The 21889-nt window shown below is 40.9% G+C and overlaps 1 protein-coding gene across 1 annotated transcript; it reads left to right on the top strand.

Moving 5' to 3' along the window:
* The first annotated feature begins 1090 nt into the window (after positions 1–1090).
* Positions 1091–19130, top strand: prkacab (protein kinase, cAMP-dependent, catalytic, alpha, genome duplicate b). Its single transcript, XM_017425680.3, has 11 exons — positions 1091–1739; positions 3445–3506; positions 5323–5451; positions 7372–7470; positions 11533–11615; positions 11790–11916; positions 13699–13794; positions 14126–14248; positions 15808–15867; positions 15954–16058; positions 16584–19130. Exons 1-11 carry the CDS (start codon positions 1694–1696, stop codon positions 16707–16709), a joined length of 1056 nt encoding a protein of 351 aa, XP_017281169.1. The 5' UTR covers positions 1091–1693; the 3' UTR covers positions 16710–19130.
* The last annotated feature ends 2759 nt before the right edge of the window (positions 19131–21889 follow it).

The following is a 21889-nucleotide window of genomic DNA, read 5'->3' as shown; positions in this document are numbered from 1 at the left end:
CCCTGTCTGCTTCTCACGTCTGCACCGTTTAAACTGGTGACAAGCGCCGGGATGGAGGGGGGGGGGGTTAAATCCTTTTTTGCGTTACTGATGTAAAAACATGCAGCGGCGACTTTATTAGTGCTCAGATGAGGAGATTAGCTGGAAGTCACTCAGTGAAAGTACTAATGTGGATAGCTGCTGCTTTTGTTAGATCATTAAACTGAACAGTGTTTTTGCTCTCATTTTGCAGTATGCGACACCACATGTGAAATAAATGGCTGCTAAGGTTCTTTTTCTTATTGTAAGGAATGTGGTTGCAGAGTCCTAAAAAATGATGTTGCTAAGAGACCTATTAATAGAAATGGTGATTGTTCATGAGGCTTTCTTTTTAAAAACCTACACAAGCTTCTATTATGAAATAAATGCAGGATATTTAAATGCAAATCTATGTGACATCGGCCCTTTGATGATGCTGATAATAAAGGGGCTCCTGGTGATCCAGGTGCTGGGCTGAATGACAGCTGGAGGAGGAGGGAGGGGGCTCTGCTTTAAAAAGTAATGTTTTACTTTAAAGTCTTTTGTTTGCTCAGATTATTTTTCCAAACCCCGAAAAAATCTCTGCGAAATGTTTAGGTGTCTTTTCTGCCACACTGCGCACGCGCGCGTGCGTTAAATTCTGACCAACATTTCTAAAAATAGCAGCACGGTTGACGTCACTCAGCCAAACGTGTATCAGTCGCCCGGCAGCGGGAAAGGAGAGGGGGGGGGGTTGGAGGCGAGCACTGCTGTCAATCACTAGTGACAGCCAATAAACTTGCCCGCATCCACTGAGATTCCCACGGTCCGTCCGCATCCAGCCAATGAGAGACGCGATCCGAAGAAAGTGGGCGGTGTCGTTGTCGGGAGGAAAATAATCGGTGACGTTCCCTGTCATTCGCTTTTGTGTGAGGCGGTAGGACGGTGTTGTTGTGACGGATGGCGCAGCTCACCAATCAGAGCAGGTTGTGGCTCGCTGCCTTAATGAAGTGGCCAATCAGCAGCCGAAGCCAAGCTGTCAATCAAACCTGATTCTTTGCAAGTGGGCGGGACGTTTACTCCGCTGTAGTTCCGTCATTTCGCTCGTCTCCGAGGCTACGGGGGGCCGATGTTGATTTGGGTGAAAACCCGTCGTTGTCGGACCCCGCCGAGGTTGATAATTTTTTTTTTTTTTTTTTCGTTTTTATAATAAAGGAGCTGGGCTCGTTGACGGAAAGCGAGACGCTCTTGATTGAGAACGCCGCATCCGCGCCCCTGGTAGCGTTGTTTTTTCGGGCTGCGGAGAGAGGTGGGGAGCCGGGGAGGGGGCTCGCGCGTTCGGCGGGGGCTGCAAGCGAGGAAGGAGGGTCAGGCGGAGACCGTTTCCTCCGCGTTCAGGCCAGCTGCACCGGGCTCGGCCTGGCGGCCCGCTGAAGCTCCGTCAGCTGGGTTTAAAGCCGTGCGTTGGAGCGGTGGACGGTGGAGGGAGCGAACCCGCATCGGCGGCAGCTTTCGGGCCACCGGGAGGAGCGAGACCCCGGAGTTGACGCTCCGCACTCCGCTGGATTCCGGGAAACACCGTCCACAGAGGAGGAGGAGGGGGGTTGAGGAGGGCAGATCTAATCGAGACCAGACCGGCTCGAGGAGGCTGCAGGGCGGCCAGAAGCCGCGGATCGCCCGTTGACAGGCTGTCATCATGGGCAACGCGCCCACGGCAAGAAAGGGCAGCGAGATGGAAAGCGGTGGGTACCCCGAATCGGGTCTGTGCACACCGGTGTTGTGTCCTCACGAAATGACCAGGGACAACGTGACACAGCAGGCGACGTTAGTTGCACAGAAAGCTGCCGTGTTAGCGGCCTTTCCTTTTCGATGCCTTAATTCATCACGATCCAAGAAGCCCGTGTTGCCCCATGTTACGCAGTGGTGTCTGCAAGTCACACCAGTGGCATTGGTGAGATCCCCCCAAAATAAGCCCTGGACATTTTTATTTATTCATTTTATTTTATTTTGAGAGGATGCAAAGCTGGAATGAAGCAGGTTGGAGTCAAATCATCATATGAGCTGTAAAGAAATCAGCCAAGAGCAACTGTAAAGCTGCAGCAATCTTGGCATCTCCACTTCCTCTTGTACTCAGATCTTGGCAAGGCTACAGCAAAGCTATGTGTCAGATATTTCCTGAACACTCTGTGCCTGTTGCTCTTTGGAGGGAGAGATAATGTTGACACTTTGCTATTTTGTTTGCTTGAGCCAATTAATGAGGAGGTTCTGATTTTTGGGTTTTGGCTGCTGAACAGAAGGATGGGAGTGTCTTGGTGTTAAACGCCACAAAGTGTCCATGTGGAGATTTATTTGGACTTCTGGTTTTGGCTTGGAGTTATAAATTGTTGTGCGCGTGCTTTCTGGGTTTAAGTCGACCTGGATGTTGTGCAGCGTGCACACATGCTGGCAGAGCATGCAGCAAAAACTCTGTGGCTTTTATTTCTGATTTCTGATTTGTCCGTACGAACAGATCTAACCAGAGAAATCAGCGTTTTGTGTGAATGCTGAGCGCTGAATGGTTTTTGCTAAAAATGTGCTAAAGCTAACACTTAATTGTTAAAGACAAGTCAAGCAGAACAGAAGCTAAAATTAGACAAACTGTAGCTAAAAGCTTAACATGAAGCAAGTATGCTGAAGTGGATTTGAAGAGTTTTGGATGTCTTGTTTTATGAGAAAACACTTGCAAACAAAGTTAAATAATTAAAACAAAGTATAACAAAGGTCATAGTCCTTATGTTCAGAACGAGATGAAAGTTTTGATGTAGGAAAAGTCTGAAAAATGTACGAAAGAAACCAATAACAGGAAAATGTTGGTCATAAAGAGCGTGTTTAGCTCTTCTCAGCACTACACGTTGGGATTTTAAACCCCCATAACGTCCAGAAGTAAGACATCATTGAGCTCTTGTCTATCAGATTTTAGGTCAGCACTGTTAATAAATGTTTTTAACGCCCGGGGCGTTGCGTTGCGTTCATCAGCATGCGGTTTCTGCCCCTCAGAAGAAGCGGTTCACTGCCGTCTGTACTTGGTTTGGTGTAAAAGAAAGAAAAACTACCTGAATGTCCACGTATATTTAAAACATGAGCAACGTTCATCTTACAACATTTACAGAATCAAATTGTCTCTTTTGGGGCATCTGGATTTGTTGAGTAATTAGGATTCATTTGACCCAACAAAGTTCATTTTAGGCTCCATAACTGAGTTAATGGAAATTATTATTAAGGCTTGGATTCACTACTTTCCGTGCCATTTATGTGTCTTATTGTGTTGAACAAAGGTCCACATTCATTCTGTAAGTAAAACAGGATGCAGCTCAGCTCATCTTCCATACAAGGTGGTATCTTCTGTGTTGTACCTTACAACTAAAGCCCTTTTTCCTGAAACCTCTGGCGTTTTCTTTACTCCAACAGTCAAGGAATTCCTTGCTAAAGCCAAAGAGGACTTCCTCAAGAAGTGGGAGAATCCTGCACAGGTCAGTGATAGCTTGTATGTGATTTTAACTATAAATGCAGAGAGATAGGAGTATATTTTATGAAAGAAGCCATTTTTTTTACACTTCTTTATGAGGTCTGCTTCCTTCATCTGTTTGAAAACTATACCCAATGTAAAATCAGAATAAGATTATTTTATTAAAAGGGGATCTTGAAGTTTTACTTGGTTTAATAAAGAAAAAAATGTATATAAGCTACCTGCATTAATGCCATTATGGGAAAATTTTCAAAACTCTTTGTAGAAATGTTTGTCATTTACTTGGTTTAACAAGTAAAGTTGTTAAAAAAAAAATGAGAGTGCAATAAATCAAAATGTTTAGATTTTTTTTAATAGTATACAGTAAATGATCCACACTGGCATAGTGCCTCTTTAAGGAGAAGGTTCTGCAAAGAGCTTTACATTATTTATCTCTTTCATATAAAATTATTCTTCTATGTGCAGCATTTTTACCCTCTACATTCAGGAGACAACAACACAAGAAGGTGGCTAGGCATTGAACCACCAATCACATCAACTTTATTCTTAAGACACATTTAAAATAACCAGGCTTGGCTAAAGCGCCGTTTTGTAAAAATCCCAAAACAGCAGCGGAAAAAAAAAACAATGAAATCAATTTGAAACACGACACGTCGACCATTAAATGTTCAGTAAAAGTCAATTAAAAAATACCAAAAGACTTGAATGTTACAATGACTTCAAATACCCAAACTATTAATTGCAACTGAAAACAAAAGAAAACAAGAAGGTCTTAATCTGCGTTTTAAAAACCTCAATAGAGGCGTCACACTTGGTTGACAATGGAAGGCGTTTCCGCCGTTTTGACAGCGGAGACAGGATGTCTCTTACTAACCCGTCCAGAGTGAGGAGCATCCAAAAAGACCTGTTTGTGCGATCGAAGGTAATTAGAGTTTAAATAAAAGCAGATCCGTTCAGATAAATATTCAGACGTCGGAATCAAAGCTTAAGCAACAAAGAGGAATTTTAAAATCAGTTGTGTGTTAAACAGGAAGCCCGTGGAGAAACGCTTCCAGGCTGGAAGACAAACCCCTCCAACACTGCGTGATTCCACCGAAGGACTCTTTAATATAGATTATTTCATTTTATTCTGAGCAGCATTGAACAGCATTTAGGCCAAATACATGATAATACTCTTTACAGACAGTGATAAAATCTTTAAATCTGATATTATTTAATTACAGCCTTCTCTTTGCGTCATACGAAGGTCAAGTTTCCTCACAGATTTAGATATTTGTACGTTTTGTTTATGCACGCCTTTTTGAGGTGCTCGGCTGGAGTTTTGCAATTTTTGTTTTCGATATTTGTTAGCGTTTGGTGAACCTCACTTGCATGTTGGAGCTGGTGGCAAAGACTGAGCAAGTTATTATTACGAGGCTAAAAAGATACAAAAATTCAATTAAATCAATGCAATGGCCCTTAATATTCATGTGAAACATTCAACGGTTTTCAAGAAAATTAGGAAAAAGTTATGAAAACTAACACGACTGCATTTCTTCCACTTCGACAATACTGCTGTGTAGGATCTTTAAAAGTTTTGTACAAACAATAGTAGTACCAAATATAAATGGAATTTATAATAATCTGCTGTGCTCACTTACGTGTTGCCATGTAGATAAATGACGCACTGATACTTTGCATTAAATGCAGGGCGTGATGCACGCCCAACAAGAGAGTTAAAGAGAGTCAAAGACGACTTGAAATTAAATATTTGCCTCTCGCAACCCCACAGTGATCCTGCCTTCACAGGAATCTGCTCACCGTTTTGGTTTTGTTTTCAGAACACTGCTAGCCTGGAGCAGTTTGAGAGGTTGAAAACCCTCGGCACGGGCTCGTTCGGACGAGTTATGCTGGTGAAGCACAGAGAAACAGGACAGCATTACGCCATGAAGATCCTCAATAAGCAGAAGGTCAGTCTGGGCCAGGGAAACTCATGGTTAATGTTTTCTGCTCGATGGTTGTAAACATGAAAATGTCATTGGTGTAACCCATTCCGGTCTTGTATGGAGGCTCTGAAAGGGCCCGGAGCTCTTTCCCTAAGAATTAAATCCAGGTGCAAGCTTGATCTGAACCCGCTGGTGCTAAAATAGGCGTCATCGGGAGTTGTTGTCTTTATGCAGATCGCTGTAAGTATAGCAGTTCAGAGTAAAACTGTGCCTGTGTTTCCTCCTATAATATCAATAATATTCATAGGGTTTAAGAGATAACCAGAAGCAGCTTCAACATTGTCCCAGTGAAGCAGCCAACTCTTACAGATTTGCAACACAAGCCAAAAAACATCCAAAATAAATAACTAAACTGTTGATATCCCCCGGTGAACTTGTGAACGACCTCATCTGATGCATGCCGGTGAAGCCCACACACACCTGAGAAGGATGAGCAGAAACGCACGTGGATAAATGGATGAATCATCTGCTGAATATCTGTTGTGAGTTTGTAGGTTCTGTCAGGTGAAGGCCAAGCTACGAATTTAATTCCGTCAACATTAAAATAGTACGTCGGGGTTTTTTTAATTAACAAAAAGGGATCCATTTTACAGTTTTGATGACAAAAAGACGGGAGGCAGAGCAGGAAGTGGCAGAGCCGAAGACGCTGAGGTTCTCCTTGGGAGGGACGAGGACGGACAGGGTCAGGAATGAGGACATCAGAGGGACAGCACAGGTTGAAGGACTGGGAGATAAAGTTAGAGAGGCCAGACTGAGACGGTTTGGACATGTCCAGAGGAGGGACAGTGGGGATATTGGAGATGCAGCTGCCAGGAGAAAGACAAAGAGGAGACATATGGACGCCGTTAGAGAAGACATGGTAGCTGGAGTGAGGACAGAGTTAGATGGAGGAGGAGGACTCACTGTGGAGACCCCTGAAAAGAGAACAGAAGAAAGAATGTCTGTAACTAACATGAACTGATTTAGATTTATTCGCCAAAAACATTCTGTCTAATTATAATTACAGGTTGACTGATGTTGATCTTTAGAAATCAGGCTGATATACAACACTAGTTTTTATTTATTTAATTATTTATTTGGTCAATATGTATTTTTCATTTATTGTTTAACTTAAACACACGTACATTAAACAACCCTTATAAGAAATTATACAATTAGAAATAATATATAGAAGAGCTTTACTCGGCTAAAAACATTTAATTATGAGCTACAATAATCTGGTTGTAGCAGCTGCTGCTGCGTCTTTATTTTCCTCTCTGGTAGATGATTGAGTCCAGATGTGGCCGAGTGCAGATCTTGTTAATAAGTCTGTCTCTAATTATAACACACGTTTCTGCTGGTTGAAATGTTCATATTTATTGCTCGTCGTCATGAAAGGCAGGAAATCCTAACTGTGTGTGTGTGTTCACATGTGTTTGTCTGTCTGTTAGTTAAATATGTCATAAACCTCTGGATGAACATCTACAGCCCAGTCAGCTTGACGGCCTCCTCGGCTAATTGACCTTAGCGAACACAGAAATGCTTATTATTCAGTCAGTTTTACAGATATTGTGGTAAACTTTGGTGTGGTAGTAGCTGAGAGCCATGCCCAACACACAGACCCCATGGGATCTTTGAAACCTGTTGTTATAAAATAATGGCTGAAGGTTTTTGATGAATATCATGTCCTTTGTTTTTGTTTTACTTCACAGCTTTTTTTTCTTAAGCCCAAACTTTTTGTTGCAGTCATTTCTAAAGATAAAATGCTGAAAATGTGACATAACTGTGTAACGTGAGGGCTGTAACTTGTGTGTGTCGGTGCAATGATATTAATTCTTTTTGCCGTATCCTCCTTGTTTCCTGTGATGAACTTTTTCTGCCTTCCTGCCTCCGTCTGCCCTCCAGGTGGTGAAGCTCAAGCAGATAGAGCACACTCTAAATGAGAAGAGGATTCTTCAGGCCGTCAGCTTCCCTTTCCTTGTGCGGTTAGAGTATTCCTTCAAGGTACGGAGAACTTTTCCAGGATGCGTGTTGACACGTGTGTGACTGCTTAGGTTTCTTGTTTTTCATCCATCATTTCACCTTCTGAGGGCTAATTAATCGTTTCTGCATCCACCCGCCCACCAGGCCTGTTTGATGGAAATGTTATCTTCAGTTCAGCGGGGTTCTCTTGGCCCTCTCTGCAGCTGATTATAGCCCAAAACTGTTTAAGCCTGCTGACTATACACACATTTGGACATATATCCCAACAACAATATTGGTCCTCAACAATGTTCTCTTCTCTGCATCGTTTTATTGCTGGAGTATTTGAACTGTAGAGCGATTAAGCCTCATGCATGAAAACTTTGGTGCAGTTCACTCAAACTGTACGGATGCAGGCAGACTCTGAAAACATAAAATAGCTATAAGTTGGTGTTAGTGTTTCAGTTTTGTTAAAGGTAGCATCTCACTTTGCTGCGACTGCTGGCGATTAGTTTTCCAGTCAGGAGTCTCCAAAATGTCTCTAAAGGTTTGTTGGGGTTCTCACTTACCTTGTCTGAGTCATAGAAGCCTTATTGCTTGAATTTTGAACATGTTCAGATCTGTTTGTGTGACAAACTTTTCCCTATAAATAGCTCTAGAGTCGTCTTGGCCGTCTCAAACCAGTCTCAAACCAGTCTCAAACCAGTCTCGAACCCGCCTCAATTTAGTTTTTATAAATTCTCGAGCAGTAGAGCTCAAAAACAGCCTTGAATATCCAGGTCTGAAAACCACACCAATGATCAGTAATAATTCATAAAATTTAAAAAGAAAATACTTCAAATCGGCCTATCTTCATTTCAAAAGTGAACCCCAGGAGATCGGATCATAAATGTGGGGACGGCTGCCATGATGGATGCAAAGTGTGGGTGGAGGTGGGCAACAACGCTACGTGCACGGCCGGCAAATTTTGCTAGCCGTGAGAATAGGTTGTCATTTCGAAAATTTGTCCTCACAAAACACGGCGCACGACTCGCTGGTTGCGAATGTTCATAATTCATTGCGTCTGTAACGGAAAATTTGAGATTTTTGCATTTTTGAGTCGCCAGCTAACCTCTAACAGTCGCTGCCGATGAGGTACGACATTGAGGCGGTCCACTGCGAAAGTTTTTGCTTATCCCAAGTGTGCAGAATTTAGTAAAACGAGAAGTCCCAGTATTTGCCTGATTTTCAGCACTGCCAAGCCTTGATCTCAGCTTTGAGTAAGATTATTTTCATCCATATTATTGAACTCTGGCACCAGACTGCAAACAGATAAAGCAGTGCTCATTTAAAATGTTCTCTCTTTTTTTTGTTTTTCTCCTAGTTTGTCTGAAAGCCTTGCTGCTCTGCCCTGACTCTGTCTGTAGCATCAGACTAGTTTTTAATGCCGAGCCTTCATCAGATGGAGATTTGTTTGGTGTCGCATATCAAACGTAAAGTTGTGGTTTGAAAAGTCTAAATTGCTTAAATCTTACACCCACTGTTTGAAATTGAAGGGGTTATTTGCATCGTGAACTGATGTTATACAGCAACACAACCTGCAATGATTCACCTGAGCTGAACACTGTAAGCAACATGTCACACTTTTTCTAAGATAATAAGATATTATCTCTTTTAAAGGAGTCACAATTACAATTACTGTTGTAGCAGACAGACCATTATATTTTATGATATTCTCTTAAAGCAGTTTCTTTTTATAGGCTCCTCTTAACTCATCGTGCCGCTACATGATGTCTGAAATGCACTTACAGTTTAATGAAATCATTAATAAGCCGGTTATAATACAGACTCGGCCTCTGTCTGCAAGCTTATCGATTCATTGGTTTGTTTTGAAGTTGGAGTGCTTAATTGGGTTCTTCAAGAGATGGTAGGAATGTGAGTGATGGGATTTCTGCATGAAAGAAAAAGGGAGGCGACTTCAAGCTCAACCATACCAAAAACAAAAGAAGAAGCAATGAGATTTTATTCAAAATATCACTGTAAATAAATAAAATGTCCACATTGCTGGGATTTTTACAGATCTCTTAATATGTAAACTCTTGTTTTGGAGGATGGAGAGGGGAGAATCCAGGTTTCCCCGAGTGATGCTACTGCATTTTTAAAGTTGAAATAGGGAATTTATGATTAAACATTCTTTATTTACACGCCCAACAGACATAGAGCAACATCACCTACTCGCCTGATGAAATCTCGTTATGTTGTGGTTTCTGGCAACTCTCTGGTGTTGCTGTTTTGGGCTTTTTTGCCGGCTGCCTTGATGGTTGCTGCTGCTTTATGTGATGGTGATGACAGTCAGACGGTAACAGCTAAAACAGGCTAAAATCCCATGAAGATCTGAGGAGAGAGCTGCAGGGAAGGAGGTCATTATCTGTAGATCTGTCACTTCTTTATTAGGATAGCAAACAGTTATCAGTTACGAACGACGGATAAATTAAAGCAGGAAAGGTGGAACGCTCTTTCCAAGGAGTTCCACCACCTGGAAGTCTTGTTCACAAGTGGTGGTAGGATGGAGCGGGAGGCGGATCGTCAGACTGGCGCTTCGTCTGCAGTAATGAGGGCATTGTTTCAGGCTGCCACGGTGAAGGAGCTGAGACAAAAGGCGAAGCTTTCGATTTACTGGTCCGGCTACATTCCAGCTCTCACCTACGGTCACTGGGTGTGAATCACGACTGAAAAGAAGATTTTGGATACAAGCGGCTGAAATGAGCTTCCTCGATGGGGCAGCTGAGCTCAGCCTTAGAGATGAGGTTAGGAGTTCCGTCAGCCGAGCCGCTGCTCCTTCTCATCGAAAGGAGTCAGCTGAGGTGGCTGATTAGGATACCTCCTGGGTGCCTCCCTTTGGAGGAGCCCCTGAGGCCAAACCAAAACTCACTGGAGGAATTGTCTGTCCTCTCTGGCCTGAGGATGCCTTGGTATCTCCCAGGAGGAGCTGGAGAGTGTCGACGGATTTCCCTCCTCAACCTGTTGCATCTGCAACCCGACCACAAATAATTGGATAAATAATAAATTAAAGGGGAAAACTTGAATCTGAGAGGATCCAGTGGTTCTGTAAGGCTTGTTGGTGCGTCTTGTTTCATCTCCTCAGAAAGTCGACTCGCCGGAAATCAATACAAAGTTGTCAAGGGGATCAAATGTGTTCTGCAATAAAACATTTTTATTGTGACTCAAGCGGCCTTCGCAAACATTTTCCAGGGCTGAAAATAAAATGACTCTTACCCCGTGGACTTCACCCGGCTGTGGGAGGTTGTTTAATCACTCATTAGAGCACGCTCTTCATCATTATCAACAGATTTCTGCAATCAACCTCTAAATGGTTCATTTATCAATCACAATAGGCCTTTCTGCAGAAAGGGAACACCATCTCTTGTTGATCTTCAGATCTCCTGTTGGAGGTGCGGAGTTAGCGATGCATCTGCCACGTGAACAGTTGTCAGCAGCATTTTACTGACACAGACTAACCCAGAGGAGGAACAAACTCCAATTATGTCCTTATTCGGGTTAAGCTGTTTAGATGCACCTGGTTTCCCAGGGATTGAATATTCTTGGCGCCTTAAATAAACCTATTAACTCTCCGTGTGTGTCGTTCTGCGCACAGATGGAAGAGGCAACGGTGAACATGTACTGTATCACCTCAGTTCAAGTTGTAGGCAGAAATATGGGAACATATTCACGATTCAGCGTTTTATTAGTGTATAACTACAAGATTCGTTTTGTATTTATAATCTAATAATGAGTCACTGCACCTTGCTTTCTTTTCCTCCCTTTTTTTTGCTGCTCAGTTTCATTTCTATAGTAGCTCAGAAGGGACAAACCAAACCTTGGATCTTTGAAGCTTTTTGTGGTCTCCACAGTTTGGGAGTTGGTGGAAGGTATTAAGTTGTTTGTAGCACCAGATGTCACCACTTCCTGCACTCAGGACTGGACTTTAAAAACAAAAACAAACGGTCATTTAGGTCAGGATGAGGCTCTGATCGTCACGTCTTTTCAGTTTGATCCTTGTCCTTTAGTTGCCTGAATATGTGTGTGTTACAGAGTGGTTACTGACCTCCGTTGTTCCTTCTCCAGGATAACACTAACCTCTACATGGTGATGGAGTACGTACCAGGTGGAGAGATGTTCTCCCATTTACGAAGAATCGGCAGATTTAGGTCAGTGTTTTCAGGCAGCGAAGCAAACAGCGAGAGGCGTTTCATAGATGCCTAAGGAAGTAATAAAAAAGTGACTTTTCAAACTGCCGTCTATTTATTTTCTGTATTTCCTTCAGCCCAGCTCTTAACCCTTGACTGCTCACTGTCTGTTCTCCCGTGTCGGTGTTTCCACAGCGAGCCGCACGCTCGGTTCTATGCCGCTCAGATCGTTCTGACCTTCGAGTACCTGCACGCTTTGGACCTGATCTACAGAGACTTAAAACCTGAAAACCTGCTCATAGACCAGCAGGGCTACATCCAGGTAAGTCCTGATGTGATCTCCTCACCCTTCAGACCTCACCAGGAGCGAATTCAGATCATTTCATCTGATAGTTCCTTTAAAGAGAACCGAACTGGACAGACTGCACTCATTCTGTCAGGGTTGGATATCAGATTTTTATATTACTCACCCTCCACGCCACAATCTTATTTAATTAAATTCCATTTCTTGTCCTTTCATACGCTCTCCCAATCCATTTCAGAGGGATTCTAGTGTCATAACACAGGATGGCACTAAAATACACACCTGTATTGCTTCTTTTCTGTATTTCTTGTCTAAAATAAATATTTGACTTCCAGTACGGCTCATTTGACCTCAGCGATTTGATGCAACACACATTTTCACCCGATCTGTGGGAAGATAAACATTGTTAAGTTTTTGCAATGAGCTCTGTTTTAGTTTGTTGTTGTTGGCACATGAGAATCCTTGTGAAATAAAGCTCTATTATAAAAAAAACATAAAATCATTACTCTTTAAACAACAGTCTAAATGGCTGCCTAGAATCTAGAAAATGGTAAAACGGTAATGTCAAATGGCAAATAAATGAATTTAAACTGGCTAAGAATTGTCTGCTTGTTGGGAATGCGCTTTTCTTTTTGCCCACAGCAAAACCCGTCTTGACTTTTTCATTCCCAGCTGAGCCCAAAGCATCAACTGCACAAAACCTGAGTGAACGCGTGCGTCCTTTTAAAAGTTGGGCTCAAAGGCTGATCTTATATTTGTTAAATCTACAACTGAAGATTTGCTCGAATGTACAGAAAGCGCACAAAGAGGTTATAACTGCGTGACCAGCAGAAGACGACATGCAGCCTCCTGCACCACAACCTGAAGTTTAGAGGAAGAGGTGTAAAGAGAGGCAGAATTTTCTCACTGAAAAGTGGTTTTGCTCTTGTATGAGTAAGAGATTAGGAACATCCTCAGGCTCCACTTTATAAACCTGACTGGCTGAAGCTAACCAATGACAGCCAGGGATCTGCAGATGGCTCATCTGATCACACAGGAGGTGTTGTTTGACAATTTTCAAAACAGTTCTCAAACACTACTTAGCAGCTGGCTCTGTGTAAACAAACCGTTTAGGGAATCAGGTTATTTTTCACAAAGGTCCTCTGTTCCAGTTTCACTTTACATCCAGTTTACATCCTGTGTTTATAACCTCACATAAAGCATCTTCTTCTTGTATTTTACTGATAATATTTAGGGTAGAATAGTTGCTGCTGCTACTCAAACTGTAGTGCTGGTGAGGCTCATTGCATCAAGAATCCCCAAAAACAGATTTTAATTCACATTTTTGTTCATTTCTCAGACTCTGATGACACGGTCGTATTTGTCAACATCAAAATTATGAAAGAATTTGATAGATAGTGGTCTGGGGACACATTAGATGACATAATCTTACTGTAATATGATCTCTGGTACTCGAACATGTAGTATTCATTAATCGTACCATTCCTGTGTTGTTTTTAATCTCAGCTATGCATCTGTAAAGTTTTGTAAATTCATCATTTACTGCTGTGGTTCGATAAACAGCTCCCAAAATCACAGTTTTCTCCACATTTTACTGTATGATGTTCAATAAATGTGGAAGGGCATTTGCTCTGAGATGCGTTGGCACTTTTGTTTGGCTTCTACTAATGATTGCACTGCCCTCTTGTGGTTGTTTGTGAAATAACAGCTGCTGACAAGTTTTCTTTTTCTTCTACAAGGTGTTTTTATTCTCCTCTGTTCTCTCATTTTGTTTGTATTTTCTTGCTCATTATGTCTCAGGTTACAGATTTTGGCTTTGCCAAACGTGTAAAGGGCCGGACCTGGACACTGTGTGGCACCCCAGAATATCTGGCCCCAGAGATTATTCTCAGCAAGGTGATCCAGCATTGATTGCACGTTTCCATCTTTTTATAACACATTTTAAAAATGTATTTATGGCAGGTTTTTTATGGCAGTCAATGCAACTTTTTGAACGTTAAAATAGTATGTTTTAATTCCATTTAAATGAGTCGCACACATTTAGAGCCAAATTGCATTTCATACCTTTTTTAAAGCACACAAGCTAGCAGTGAGACTAAAAACGGTGTTGTAAAAGTTTTATGGCAGTTATAGGACATGGAGCACAAAGAAGATTATAGTGCTAAAACATTAGCTTTCCTTTAAATTTAATTTAATGCTAATATTTGTGAATTCTTCCATCCTATAGGGGTACAACAAGGCGGTAGACTGGTGGGCGCTGGGTGTTCTTGTCTATGAGATGGCGGCGGGGTATCCACCGTTTTTTGCCGATCAGCCAATTCAAATCTACGAGAAGATTGTATCAGGAAAGGTGAGTTTTGACTGTTTAAAATATGTAGTAATTGGTTCCTATTGTGTTACGGATGAGCGGATACTTTATTGAGATTACAGGGCCACAGCAGCAGCAGTTACAGTCCGTCACACACAGACAACAGCAACACAAATGATATTAGAATAAAAATATTAATACTAATGCTAAAAAAATACACTAATGCTAAAAACATATAGTGCAGAAAACTACTCTGAACCAAATTGGGGGTACACATTTAGCATACATTTATTAATTGCTCATTATAGTTGACAGCAGCTGGCAGGAAACACCTCAGGTAATGTTCAGTGTTGCACCTCGGCACAATCAGCCATCGACTGAAGGCGCTCTGACGAAACGCCTCCAGGGCACGAAGAGGGTTCCTGTTGTTGTTCACGACGGCGTTTATTCTCCTCAGCATCTTCACTTCAGCCACCTGCTTTTTTTCTATCTGCTGTGCGAGCGCCCGGCCCAAAGAAGAAGGCCCTGTGTTCATCTCCTCTGACATTTTAAAAACAAACAAAACTTTAATGTAGCCTTTTCAATCATCTGCCTCTGAGAAAAGGTCGTTTACTGCAAACATACAGAATATACAGACATATTTTGTATTTTTAAGTATTTATACTTCACCGTGTGAAGGGTTCCCACATAGAGAAATACAATAACCAAGATGTTATATGGTAATTAATTTGGTTCTTTAAGTTATTAAACCCTTTAAAAGTGATAAAATGTGCTTTAAAAATGTTCAAACAGACTGTTCTGTTTTAATGGTTTAACCCAAGTTTTTAGTTTTAGAAAAATGAAGTTTAATTAGTTGGAAGAAACTGTTGCTGATGCCAGAATCTGCTCTTTAGACCGCACATGATGACGTATCGATCCAGAGCGGGGGGTGTCAAACTGTCCTGCGAGTTTTAGGTTTTTCTGCTCCAACACACCTGATTCAAACGGTTTAATCACCTGCTCGCCAAATCATCAAGTTCTCCAGGAGCACGGCAACAAGTCATCTATTTAAACCAGGTGTTCTAAAGACAGAGCACATCTAAAACATGCAGGAGAGCGGCCCTCGGGGAACAGAGTTTGAAACCCCTGATCTAGAGTTTAGAGAAATTCGGGTTTAATCAGTCTACAGAGTCTTGAACCAGCGGACTTCTTAATTACAATCACAACTTTAAATCATCTTAAATCAACCAAGCCTTGAGCAGATAAAAGTCTTCCCTCTGTGGAGGAAGACGTGGACAACGAACTGCTGAGGAGAAAAGAAAATGGGGGTAAAAAAAGCCACCCTAAAGAACTGTCAAAAATATGTGAATTGTGCAACAAATAAAAAACAAACTCCAGCAATTCTGCCCAGAGGAAAAGCCAAATGTCTCATCTGTTTTCTGACATAACTTTGTTGATTTCCACTAAAAGCATCTGGGAGGTTTGCCACCAGTTTATTATTAAAGAAATCCTTAAAGCTGAATATTTTCCTGACCAGCACTGTAACTATATGGACACATAACTGTAAACAAAGACTACCTGAAGCTGCTTGTCTTCATCGTTTCTGTTCTTTGTCCTCGCAGGTTCGCTTCCCGTCTCACTTCAGCTCCGATCTGAAGGACCTCCTGAGGAACCTGTTACAGGTGCAGACAAACGTCTCGGGCGTTCTGAAGTGAGTCTTTCAAGGTGACGGAGTTTAAAATAATGTGCATGTTGGCGTTGCCCTCAGGTGGATCTCACAAAACGCTTTGGGAATCTCAAAAACGGAGTCAATGACATCAAAGGACACAAGTGGTTCGCAACAACCGACTGGATTGCAATCTACCAGAAAAAGGTTTGCATTTGTCCATCTGTGCGTGACTTTTGCTTTTAGTGATGGGCATTTTTTTTGGCAACGGCACTCTTTGAATTTGTCTGTAAATTTTGTGGGTGCAGAGACATGTGCTGCTGCTAATTCTGCTGTTTTCCTTCGTTATCACCGGATCGATGTGGAGGCAGGAATGCACGTATTCTGTCAGTAAAGCTGCGCTCACCCACGACTATAGTTTCTGCTTTATAATCCCTTCAAAATAAAACATAATGGCAGAAACGGAAGCTGGTGATGCTTAGAGTTGTTTTTTTTTATTTTCATTTTTGGAAGTGGGGTTGAAAAAAGGAAAAGCCGGAAAAGTACAGAAAGGAAACCACTTGGTGCGTCGTGATTAGATGCTGCTGTAAAAACGATTCATTAAATCTTCAAATTTGCCGATTTTAGACTTTACATAAATCACTGCCCATCCCTATTTGGTTCCAGTTGATTTGTTTTCACTACGTGCCTTTTTATAGTTATTATTCTTGATTTTATTTATTTATTTTTAAGGTGGAAGCTCCGTTTGTCCCAAAGTTCAAAGGACCCGGTGACACCAGCAACTTCGACGACTATGAAGAGGAGGAGATCCGCGTCTCCTTCACCGAGAAATGTGCCAAGGAGTTCGCCGAGTTCTAAATTTTAGGGCGCAAGAGAGGAGAAACGGAAGTGAGGGAGAGTCGAAGGTAGGCTGGTCAGGAGGGAGACACTAAAAAAAGTGTTTTGTCTCCTGTCTAAACACGAGCACCAGCTACAAAAAAAGGGGGAAAAAAATGAAAAAGAGATGTGGAAAAAAGCGAGGAGACTGATAACCAGCAGTGTTGCCTTTTCTGTTGCGTTTCTGTTGTGTTTTATTTATTATTCTCTTATTTATGGATCCCTTTATGACGAGGCTGTGTTTCATGGGTGTCAGGAACCCCCATGCGCTTCGATTTGCCTCGATGCGTTTTCACCCGAGATCTTCCCTTTTTTCTGTAATACTCTCGTCCACCTTTGACTCGCTTTTGTGCCACAACATGGAGAACTCAGCCAGTCTGTTACAGTCACTACACGAGCCCGACGAGTCCACGCTCACAGACCATCACGTTAAACCGGTAACGCACCCTTTGCTCGGTGATTAAAACACACACACGTTACGATAAACGCCCGTATGTTTTGCCGTCTTTCTCTTGATTTGTTCTCCCGTATCATAGGCAAGATATTTTAAGGCACGAGGGGCCAAAAAAACAAACGACAGATGACACAAAAAAACAGTTTATTATGTAATTCTATCTATTGTTGCTATCATTGTTGATATATTCAGACTGTACATATCTGCAGCACTTCATTTTTAAATGTTAATAGATGCTAGTGGCTCCACTGAAACCATGTACGCTAACAAATACGGAAATATGAATAAAGGAATCTCAGTTTTACTGGTGTGGCGAAAAACACCTCAACATAATGGAAACTCAGGTTTGAACATATCATTTAAAAGACATTTATCTACATGAAGCCTAAGAATCTGCAGGTAAAAATCTCTGCTCCAGACCAGATTTGGGAATTTTAAAGTTTGGGTTCAAAATTAAAAGGAACAAAAAGGGACTATTTCGACTTTCAGTTGGCGTCTTCCACAGTTCTCCCTTCCAGAAGATTTGATTTTTTTTTTTTGCTAACTTGGCAAGTCTGTTTTGATAAAGAAAAAAGAAAAAAAAAAGAAAAAAGAAAAGCACTTCCTGTTTCAGCTCAGAGCTCACCTGCTGCTCGAGGTGAAGCCACCACTCGGCCCCTGACCGTCTGAGGCAGACTACCTCACACTGCTTCTGGCTGATGGTCCTCGTCATGTTCATCGCGCCCACCATCCTTTCTTTATCGCAGGACCACTCTCCACGTGACAGCCGTACACGTTACTGCAGCTCCGTTACTGTTTTTGTTAACTTTCTGTTTTTTCTGTGTGTGGTGGTGGTGATTAAAAGAGGATTGGTACTTTTATTAAATGAGGAAGAGGAAGCACCGGCAGGCGAATAGCGCTAGTTTTGTGGAGAGACAAAGATGTTCCTCGTGCACGTGACAGTCAAAATAACTGTCAGTTTAAAGAATACAACAAACAGCACCTCATGTGGCTCGGCTCTTCTTGGTTGTTGCAGTTTGAAAGCGGAGCGTTTCAACGATTCTTGGATTTGTTTTATTGGGGATTTATTTAGAAAAACATGACACCAGTGTCTGTTTCGGACTTGAAGGAGAATTTCCTCCTGCCAGCATTTTCATCCGTCACCTCCAGAACGACATGAAACGGTTTGATTTTTAAAGGTGAAAAAGTGGTTTTTCTCTCATCACGTGAAGCGTTTTCGATTCTCTTGAGTCACTGTTGTTCGAAACAACTCAGAAATGGGGAAAAATGTAACAAGCTGTGTCTCAGAATCACACTTGTAGTGAGTAATTGTGTATCATTTGTGAAATGGACTAATGTTTGAAATGACCCAACATGAAAGTAATTTTTTTTTTTGACTTTTCAATTTCTCTACAATATCTATGGTCAGTAGAGGGCCTTGGACCTCAGGCTAACACCCCCCCCCCCTCTCTCTCTCTCTTTGTAAATGGCCCCAGATTTACATTGTGGTAATTTGTCTTAAATTAAGATGCATCAGGAAGTACGATTATCTGGTGATTAGGTGAAGGTCTGAGATGGACTCTTCAGATTTTATCAGAAACTCATTTTTAAAAGGTTTGCAGCTGAGGCTGAGATATCCTGAGTTTTAGTACCTTCTGTAGGTCAAGCTCCAAAAAAAACATCAATTCTGCATCTAATACATTAATTAAACTGCGTCAAATTGTGCTTTTTGAAATGCTGACAGCCTAGTAAAATAAAAGTCTCGGGTAAAATGTTACCCTGGCTACTTACCATTTTTATTATCATATTTTTTTAAAATAAAACCCACGTTTTACATAAAAGACTCCCCCCTCCCCAAACAAATGAAGATTTATTTTATACATTCCTATACACATCATCATATATTGTGCAAAAAAAAAAACAATCTGTCCAGTGGTTTGTGTGATATTTTGCTAACAGAGTTGACTCCAGCAGTTAAACGGTCTCACACAATGAGTAGCACTCAGAGTATGGGTCGTAAATCACTCTCAGTTACAACCACAACAAATTTTTACACAATATTTGTGAAACTGGTGGAATTATAGCCATTTTTACTGTTTTCCAAGATCAGGTTGCTGTGGCGGCCATTTTGAATTGGGTTAATCTGTTGTAGATGTGCATCCAGTGAATATTTACTGGAGGTTTCATTAAAATCCAGTCTCTGGTTCATGATAGACTTTTTCTAACAGACAAACAGAGTTGACTCCAAAGAGTTAATGTCAACCTTTTAAATTTGTGTTTGGGGTCAGTTTCAACTACTGCCACACCAACATTTAGGTCAGTATTTGTAAAGTTAACTGAGTTAAAGCCATTTTTCTTTTGCTTTAAAAGGTTAGTTGACTGTGGCAGCCATCTTGAACTGTACATCCAATGATTACTTTCTGCAGGTTTTATTAAAATTCGTCCTGTGATGCATGAGATATGTTGGTAACAGGCACACACATATACTGATAAATAGATAAACAGATTTATTTATGTTTTACAAAGTCTGAAATGAAAAAACTGAAGCTGGATTATGTGCTTTCCTGTTGCCATTTTTTCCAGAAGACGTTTGGTTAAATTGCCATAAACAAATTGCAACAGTAAATCTGGGGCTTGTGGTTTAAAAGTGTCTCATTTTCTTACAATTTTAAACAGAAATGTTTCTCTTTTACCAGTTTTACTCATCATATTCAGTGTTCAGCTACAGAGATTTCCCCTCGTTCCCACCTGAGATAAATTCACATTTTACTGAAAAAATGAAGTCATTTTGACAAAAAAAAAAAGTGGGATGGAGCTGCAGGCTGTTTGCCTTCATCAGCTGGACTAATTTACACACTTTTATCAGGACATTGTTTACATTTCTGGTTCATATTAGGTTCAGTGTAGCTCATTCTGCAGAAAAGGTTTCGGTTTATGTTATTATGTTTCCTTATTTTTTTTATTTTTCTTTTCAGTAATACAACTTCCGCTCAGTACAGGCACAAGAATTGCTGGTACACATATTCTACTGTCGCACTTTTTAGGGAAATGAGACCCCAGTGTAAACTATGTTAACCCTGCCACAAACACTCGCGAGACATGGCCGCAAAGGGAAGCGTCTGAAGTCACGGAAACGGTGACAAAAAAACAAAAAAGAAGAAGAAGAAGAAAAACACAAACCAAGAAAAAAATAAAACAAAATAAAAAACACGAAGTGTAATATTTTGCAACATGAGTATCATTCCAATAAAGTTTTACTTGTAAAATTCTATTGAAGTCATGTAGTTTTTAATGAGTGGGTGGTTTATTGTAAATATGAGATGGCACAGGGTGCTACTGGGACAAAAAAAAAAGTGCCACCACCTTATTTGTAGGCTAGTTAATATAATTTTGTAAAATGTCGACGCTATCTTTACTCACCGATTTAGAATCCACACACACTTTTCTTCAATTTTAACATTTACCAGCCAACAAGACCTGGAAATTTCACCAGCAGAGACGCTTTCTGGACCCCTGGAGCTGCAGGTGACAGTTAACGTCTGTCCGTTTCATCCCCAGATAAAAGCTAATGAAAACCTTATGAAATGATTATCCTTTTTTATTCATTTCTTTCAGCTCATCTCTGTATTTCCTTTCAAAGTCTCCATGTTGGTCAGTTAGCTAGCTGCCTTCTGCACATTCAGCGAGGTTGTTTGCTCGTTTCACATTATAATTTTACCTTTAGGTTACAAATGCTCTTGTGTTGGGGAGTTATGCGTTGACAGATTATCAGATTTTACTGTATGTTGATGCCAAACCAAGTAGTAGGTCAAAAGTCTGAAATAGTCTCAAAGAAAATGACAGAAAACTGTGTTTATGGACAATCTGTGGGGTAAGGACGCTATAAAAACATGTATTTACAGATAAAAAGGTGAGCATATTTGTGCATAACTTGAAATTTGTGAACTCTTGATTAAATCCAACTTTTTGTGCACACTTTCTCTGTAAGAATGCAGCTTAACACGTCAAGCTTGTATTTTTTTATCTGTATCTATGATTACATGTGAAGTGTAGTTGCGAGTATTAATTTACAGCCGTGTGTTATCATACGCCGCGTGGTCACAGACGTATCAGCGGAGCGCAGGACGCATCGATACCACGAGCTTTGCATTCACACTTTCAACATAAAAGTGTCAATTATTTTGATGTAATTATTGTATTTTAATAAGGCATAGGAACATATATGAACTGTTTAACATCATCTGATTTTGTTTTGTTGTTTCTGTCATCTTGGAGTTGTTAAGTTGAAAAACAAATCTAGTTGTATTGATTCAGCTCGTGACGCATCATCAGGGTTGTAAACTCGTATTCTCGAAAAATTCATTAATATTCACAACCGCAGACTTTCCTTCATATTCTTAAAGAAAATGCAAACTTGAGCTTTGCATTTATTAATTCTTGAAGTTGTAACTTTTCTCACGGAGGAAATGTACACTACAAGTATGTAAAGGATTTGCATTATTCAAGTTTACACATTTCTAGTTATATGCATCAATCAAATAATATGTACACCTTTTTACTTATAAATACATGTTTTTTTCCCTTACTGCATACCAATCTTTGTGTTATTCTTCTGTATGCTTAACTACAAATGAATGAATACTATAAACACTGGGTGCCCCTTGACTGTTTGCAAGATGATGTTTTACCTCAGATGCATTGCACTGAGGTTAAAATATAATTTAATACT

The sequence above is a fragment of the Kryptolebias marmoratus genome, linkage group LG3 (assembly GCF_001649575.2).
Source record: "Kryptolebias marmoratus isolate JLee-2015 linkage group LG3, ASM164957v2, whole genome shotgun sequence".
Lineage (NCBI taxonomy): Eukaryota > Metazoa > Chordata > Actinopteri > Cyprinodontiformes > Rivulidae > Kryptolebias > Kryptolebias marmoratus.
The sequence above is the reverse complement of the archived record's forward strand: the minus strand, read 5'-3'. Positions and strand labels throughout refer to the sequence as shown.